Source organism: Pongo pygmaeus, chromosome X (genome assembly GCF_028885625.2).
Source record: "Pongo pygmaeus isolate AG05252 chromosome X, NHGRI_mPonPyg2-v2.0_pri, whole genome shotgun sequence".
NCBI lineage: Eukaryota > Metazoa > Chordata > Mammalia > Primates > Hominidae > Pongo > Pongo pygmaeus.
In genome coordinates, this window is record NC_072396.2 from 73,415,035 (window position 1) to 73,422,854 (window position 7,820).

The 7,820-nt window shown below is 47.8% G+C and overlaps 1 protein-coding gene across 1 annotated transcript; it reads right to left on the reverse strand.

Moving 5' to 3' along the window:
* Nucleotides 1-2,848: 2,848 nt before the first annotated feature.
* P2RY4 (pyrimidinergic receptor P2Y4) lies at nucleotides 2,849-4,890 on the reverse strand. The gene has a single exon (XM_054470745.1). It carries the CDS (start codon nucleotides 4,306-4,308, stop codon nucleotides 3,211-3,213), a length of 1,098 nt encoding a protein of 365 aa, XP_054326720.1. The 5' UTR covers nucleotides 4,309-4,890; the 3' UTR covers nucleotides 2,849-3,210.
* Between the last annotated feature and the right edge of the window lie 2,930 nt (nucleotides 4,891-7,820).

Here is a 7,820-nt window from a genome sequence, read left to right on the forward strand (position 1 = left end):
TCTAAAGCAAGAGGATAAAATAAGGAACTAAAATTAAAAGTATCACAATAAATAAGATAAATATTTACATCAAATAATGACAAAGGGATAGCATGTATATTAAGTAAAGTAAAGAATACATTTAGATATATAAGAATACCACTAGGGTGCCAATTGAAGAAAGAGGCAAAGAGTAAACATATGGGAAAGAGTTCAATCCCATGAGTAATCAAAGAAATGAAAAAATATGAAAATAATGTTTAACCATCTAAAGAGATTTCTTCTAAAGTCCAATGCTAGCGCTGCAAGGGAACTGGAACAATTCATATGTCATTGTGGTGTTGAAAATTTTTGCAGTCCTTTTGGCAATCACGATCCATAAAAACATTCATGCTCTTTGGTCTGGTAATCCCACTCCTGGGAATTTGTCCTAGAGACAGAATTACAAAGAAGAAAAAAAGCCATACACATTAAGATGTTCAAAGCACAGAAAAATTGAAATATATCTAAATATTCAATAATAGGGGAATAGTCAAATAAAATGTAATCTACTGACAGGTGTAATTTTATGAGGCAATTGAAATAATAGATATGAAAGACTATAGCAACCAGGGAGAATATTTACAATAAAAGGTTTCTAGGCCAGGCGTGGTAGCTCATGCCTGTAATCCCAGCACTTTGGGAGGCTGAGGTGGGTGGATCACTTGAGGTCAGAAGTTCAAGACCAGCCTGGCCAACATGGTGCAATCCTGTCTCTACTGAACATACAAAAATTAGCCAGGCGTGGTGATGTTTGCCTGTAATCCCAGCTACCTGGGAGGCTGAGGCAGGAGAATCACTTGAATCCGGGAAGTGAAGGTTGCAGTGAGCCGAGAATTGTGCCACTGCACTACAGCCTGGGCGACAGAGCAAGACTCCATCTCAAAAAAAAAAGAAAAGAAAAGACAAACGACAGCAGGGTTAAGGTGTCAGTGATAATGCTTTTGTTGTTGTTGTTGTTGTTGTTTGTTTTTAAGATGGGATAAAATGGGTGATGGAAGAGACTTGAAATAATGAAGAGAGGTAAACAAAGGAATAAGAAAGGGGACCACCTCTTATTCTGGAACTTCAGGGAAGAAAGGGAGAAAGACAGGGCAAATATAGAGTAGTTATCATGAATGATAACTGGAAGTTGAAGTGTTAGAGCTTCTCAGTTTTGCAGGAGGCAAGGTAACTCTCTTAAGAGATCATAAGAAGGAGATGAATTTGGTGACTTGTGGAGGTGAAAAAGACAGGAAACAGCTGCTGTGGAATGTTCACTAGGAACACACCAGGCTAAGAGGAATGAGAGCTTAGGCAAAGTTCCAGGATGTGAAGTTTTAGTGGGTCAAGCCAGCCTTGTCCTCTGGCTTCATCTGCAATTTCCTCCAGTCCTAGAAGAAAGGAGATTGGCCCAAGGTGAAAGTCAAGGTGTTTAAAGCTAAAGTGCAAGGGAAGACAGCCCTAAAGTAACAGACCAGAAAGTTCATCTCGATTAAGCATATGGGAGTTAAATAGACTGAGGAAATGGAGGAGGCTGAGTCAGTTGGGATGGAAAGAGCAGCTTTACTGGGTGGGGACAGCAGGTTAGGGGAGGTGATGGGCAAAGAGGCCATGGTCATAGGAATAAAAGGAAGAGAGTGCAGATGAGGAACAGTGTATGCAACAGTGGCTGTGAGACTGGGAGAACTAGTAAGAGGAGAAAAAAGCCGGTTCATTTACTCCTAATGGCAGGAGTCCTGCGTAGCAAGAAGGTCCTGGATATCTAGGGAGAAAGTGGGAGCCTTTCAAAAAACAAAAAGGGAAATTCAGGGGAACTGAAGTCATTTTTTTTCCTTCAGTTCAGCCCCAGCCCTACTCTACAGAGAGAGACCCTTAGAAGCCAATAAGAAGTTGGTATCGTTAGATAAGTAAGAGATCAGAGACAGGTCAGCAAGGGTGGGAAAAAAAAGAAAGGCAAGGCTGGGGTCTGACTCAGGAGACCAACAGGCTGGAAGGTGATTTCAGAGGGAGAAGGCCTGTAAGTGTGAGCCCACCCTTCTCAAGAATGCCTGCCAAGAAATTCTTACTTCCCAAGGCTTAGGGGTTAGCTTCTCAATTTCCAATGCACCCCCCTCCCCTCCGCAACTTGATCCAATAAGCCTGTAAGTGCTAAGATGGCACTGGAAGAGAGAAGCAATGAATGGGTGGGAAACTTTAAAAAGAACCTTCCCAGTCCTAGTGCTCCACCCTGGCCTCAAAGTCCTGAAGCCTGATCTGAAAGAGCTGGTGACAGATTTATCATTTATTTGGGGCAGGACCTAGAGAAAGGGGAGAGATCAGTGAAACACTAGCTCTGGGCGTCAATTCTTCTCACCACCTTCCTCTGCACAAATCTGCTCTACTCCTCAATGCCAGAACTTACAGCCATAGACGTGAGAGCTCCACCCCCTCAGTCTGAGCCATCCACTTGTCCTTTTGTTAAGTACAGGAGAGCTGTCATATACATGTTCTCAGCAAACATCATAAAGAAGGTCCAGTCCCATTCCTGTCCCAAAGGCTGTTATCAGCTAAGGTCCCCACCCTATCACAGGACTTTAATTCATGCTGCACACCAGTTCAACAGTATCAGGCCCCCAGCTACAAGCGGGGACCCTGGCATGCAGGCTCCCTGGGATCACACCCTATTCCAGCGTCTTGGTAAGCAAGACTATGCTGTCTTTGAGGGAGAACCAGGAAGTCGGTGTGGGTGCTACATATGGCACATCCTCGGCATCTGTGATATGGAAGTTGCCTCCACTTCCTGATTCTGGTTATCACCATCAGATACGTCAGGCCAATCCTGAGACGACTCTGCCTGATCCACCCCTTCAGCTGAATACTCTGGTCTGGCTGGAGAAACACATGCTATAGGAGGCTGTGGGGGAAATGGGACAGGGAAAGAGGACTGGGGAAGATTTTCAGGAAGATTGTAGGATCAATGGCCCCAGGAAGGGACGGAAACAACGAGAAAGGAGTAGAAGATTGGCATTGGCTAAAAAACAGTCGGCAACTGAAGGGGTTATGAGAGATGAGGTCACCCATGATATCCCTGCCTCCCTGCAACCCTCAGGGTGAGGGCTTCTCTCCAGAGCCTGGGAAAGAGGAGGAAGCGCCTTACCAGGTATCACTATTGGGTTCCCTCACCTCTGCCCTGCACTCATCCCCTTTTCTCTCACTTCCCGGCTTCCCATGTTACAATCTATCTGCCCTAGGAGTAGAGCAGCTACTGTCCTGGGGGGTGGCCGCCCACCTGCAGCTGCTATCCTCAGGCAGGGACACTAGTGCCAGGGAAGAGGCAGCCATGCAGGGCTGGGGCTTGCCACCACCACAGAGCTGACGGAGCTGACGTCGATACTTGTCCCCAGTGAGCAAGTAGAGCACAGGATCCAGGCAGCTGTTGGCACTGGCCAGGGGCCGAGTCACTTTATAGACCACGTTGACAATGTTCAGCACTCGGCAGTCAGCTTCCAACAACCTGGCCAGGTAGTAAATGGTGCGGGTGATGTGGAAAGGCACGAAGCAGACAGCAAAGACAGTCAGCACCACAGCTATGGTGCGGAGAGAGCGGAGGCGAGAAGACGACTGTGCAGCGCCTGGCAAGGGCTGATACAGGCGACGAGCCATGAGTCCATAGCAAACAAGAGTGACCAGGCAGGGCACGCCAAAGAGCAGCCCCATGACCGCCGAGCTGAAGTGCACATAGTGGTGAAACTCTTCAGGCCGAGTGGTGTCATGGCACAGGACGGTGGTCCCTTTGGTGCTGGTTGTGACGAAGAACAGGTTAGGCACGAGGCAGCTGGCTACGACCAACCAAACTGCCAGGCAGAGAAGGCCTGCGAGGCGAGGGCGGCCCCAGCGTAGTGCCCGAAGTGGGTGGCAGATGCCCAGGTAGCGGTGCACGCTGATGCAGGTGAGGAAAAGGACGCTGCAGTAGAGGTTCCAATAGAAAAGAAAGCGGACGAACTTGCAGATCTCAGTGCCAAAGGGCCAGTGGTTGTGGGCTGCATAATAGTAGATGAGTGTGGGCAGTGACAGCACATACAAGGTGTCTGACAATGCCAGGTGGAACATGTAGGTGGCCGTTGCATCCCAGGGTCGGAGGCGGAAGATGAAGAGCCATAGGGTTGGGGCATTAAGGCCCAAGCCCAGCACAAAGACAACTGCATAGCTCACAGGCAGCAGGATGAACTTGAAATCCTCATCAAACCAACAGTCCAGCTCCACCTCACTGCTGCCAGGACCTGGGCTGAGGCCTAGGGATCTCAACAGTGAGGACTCTGTACTGGCCATGGCCCCCCTGGAGATGGAAAGGGGAGAAGTGAGGGTGGCAGGATTTCCCTGCCCACCTCCATCCCTGAGCTGGAGCAAAAAAAGCAGAGAGCAGGGAGAGCAGTGGTTGAAGCACTAGGGAGAGCTGACAGAAGTGCATCTGGGTGCACTCAGGCTAGCCTGGCCCCTACCCAAGCTCCCTTGGTCCAGCTTGGGAAGTGGTGGGCAGCAGGCAGTGCTGGGGCTCAGGCAGGCAGCCCATGTGTTTGGGTTGTTCTCACTCTGCAGCTCACTCTGTCCCTAAGAGCCTGGCTGGCTGAAGAGGGTGGAGGCCTCCCAGCACTATCCAAAGTGGGAAGATACCCAGACCCAAAGTGTCTTCTGACTCGTCATCACAGCTATACCCCTGGAAGAGGAGTGTCTCTCCCCACAGTGCCTTCGCCTCTCCTAGTGCCCTGGTCACAGTGTCTCCAGATGGCATTTATCTATGACACCTTCCCCACTGACTGCCTACAGCCCAGGAGCCCCATTGCCACCCTTGCCCAAGAATGTTGGCACATCTCCTACCTGGTCCCCTTGAAGCTGAGCTCAGCTGACTCTGTCACCCTTCCCCTTGGCAGCCAGAGGGCATATCCAAGGAGGTGGAGTTGGAGGTGGGGCCTGCCCCTCCTCCCATCTGGGAGATTGAAAGAGTTAGAAATGCCCTTTACGATGACCTAGTCCAACCCACTCATTGTACAGATTGGGAAACTGGGGCCCAGCGAGATTACTATTTAACAGCTTTGAAATGACTGCAGGAGGGAGAACATGAGGAAACATCCAAGTTTACTGATGAAGAGCCAGGCCCCTGGAGATAGATGACAGGGGGAACATATAAGTCTGTGTAAGTGAGCAGAAACATGGGAAACGAATTTTCACATGGGCAAGTGCAAGACAACACATTGAAAGATTTTAAAATCTAAACTACTGATATTTAATATAAATCTCATATGCATATAATTACAACGAATGCTTATATAGCACTTACTATGTGACAGGCATTTTTCTAAGTGCTTTATACTTATTAATGACCCCACAGGCTCTCTATGAACTAGGTACTATTATTGTCTCTGCTTTGCTGATGAAAAAATGAAGGCACAGAAAGTTTAGTTGTCTTGCTAGTTAGTGGTAGAGTCAACATTTGAACCAAGGCAGGCCTGCCTTTGGATCAGGCTCTAGCATCCATAACTTAATTGCTATGCTTAAATTGCCTCTCTAAGCCACTGGCTACGATCCAGGAAAGAATCAACAAATATTTATGGGAGACAGAGGCAGGCAGATCTCTTGAGCTCAGGAGTTCAAGACAAGCCTGGACAACGTGGCAAAACCCTGTCTCTACAAAAAATACAAAAAATTAGTCGGGCGCGGTGGCATGCACCTGATGTCCCAGCTACATGGGGGGGCTGAGGCAGGAGTGCTTGAACCTGGGACGTTGAGGCTGCAGTGAGCTGTGATCGCGCCACTGCACTCCAGTCTGGGTGACAAAGTGAGACCCTGTCTCAAACATAAATAATTTTTTTAAAACCACAAATATTTACTGAGAGCCTACTTTTGCCTGGTCCAGTTCTAGTTACTGGTAGTTCCTTAGGAGTGGACAAAATAGACAAAAACTCCCACCCTAATGGTGCTTACATACTACTGGGGGATAATAAAATTAATAAGTAAAATATGTAGATTGTGATCACCATTATGGAGAAAAATTAAAGAGGGAAGGAAAAGGGTAATAGAGAGGGTTGTTGTTTTAAATATTAGGAATGAAACCAGGCACAGCGGTTCACACCTGTAATCCCAGTGCTTTGGGAGTCCGAGATAGGAGGATCACTTGAGCCCAGCAGTTTAAGGTTGTAGTGAACTATGGTCAGACCTCTGCACTCCAGCCTGAATGACAAAGCAAGACCCTGTCTATAAATAAATAAATAAATATTAAGGGTGACTTTTGAATAAAGCCCAGGTGTTGTGAGAAGGATAAAAGTAAAAAATGAGGTCAGAGAGTCTGGCAGGAACCAGATCATGAAGGTCCTTGGAGGCCGTTGTAAAAGACTCTCTGGTGAATGGGAAGGCACTTAGGGTTTAGAGAAGAGAGGTGTCATCTGACTTACATTTTAGAAGGCTCACTGGCCAGCTCTATATTGAGAATAGACTGCAGGGCTGGAGGTACGGGGGAAGACCAGTCAAGAGGCTATTGCTTATAGAGATGATGGTAGCTTGGATCACAGTGGTGGAGATGATGAGAAGTGGTCAAATCCTGGATAGATTTTTTTAAGTAGGGACAGCAAGATTTACTGATGTGGGGTATAAGAGAAAGAAGAGTCAAAAATTACTCCAAAATGTCCGACCTGAGCAACTGGAAGAATAGAGTTACTGTTGACAGAGACAGGAGTGGGTTTAGGGGAAAGACTGGGAGTTCACTTTTCAGCCTGTAAATTTTGAGATGCCTATTATACATGTAAGAGGGGATGGCCAGGAGACGGTTCATGCCTCCTTAAGGATACTAGCCAATACATTTCCCATACAGACTCTACCCCTTTCTATACAGTACCCCTCGTCTCTCTTGATCACTCCCAGAGACTTGGTCTGAATATAGTGGAGAAGGTGCAGAGAGCAAGCCTAGATGCTTGAGAGCCTGGTGTAGGGAATTGCCAGCAGCTCAGGATCTGGGGCTCCTGACGCCAACTAAGCCTCCCTAAGTATGTCTTAGGCACTAGAGGCAAACCCGGTCTGGAGGACTCTGAGGATGAGGTAAGCAGTGCCTCTGGGGAGGGGTGAGCAGGCTGGAGCAGAATCCACTCTGCATGGAGCTGAGAAGCAATGGGGACTATGAACTTACTTGATCCTCAGGTCCTGAGAATGTCACCCAGCTGGATCCTGGGAGTGAGAGGAGGAGGCGGACTTCTAGAATCTAGAATCTAGATCTCTCGGAAAGCCCAGAAACCTGGATGGGGAAACTGAAGATCCTTGCCCTGTGGCAGAGTAAGGGGTGGAATAAAAGGTAGCAGTGGAGGACACAGTCATAACCTGAGTCCTGGACAGCTGACTACCGTGACATAACATAAGAGGCCCAAGTTTTTGAAGCCAGACGGACTGGTGTTTAAATCCTTGCTCTTCCACTTATTAGTTATGTGAGCCTGGGCGCCTCTTTGTAATTTCCATTCTTCACCAGTGAAATGGGAATAATAATACCCATCTTTTAGGGTTTCCTGAATATTGAATTGGTTAACAGGTGTGGAAGCACTTTGTGAACCATAAAATGCTGCAAGTTTATAAGGTGTTTTTTGTTACTGCTTTGCTCCCAGGAATGAACCTGGCCTCTGCAGAGGTGGACAAGAGTGTTTTGAAGTTTGGTGTACACCCAAGGAGAAGCGCCACACTAGAGAAGCCCCAGCCTGAGCCAGCTTCCTGCTCCTACTGCTTCAGGCTGGTTTACCTCTCCTACATTTCTCCTGACTTAGCTCTGCTACGTTTCTGCATGTCCCGACACAGCTGCAGCTGCTGCT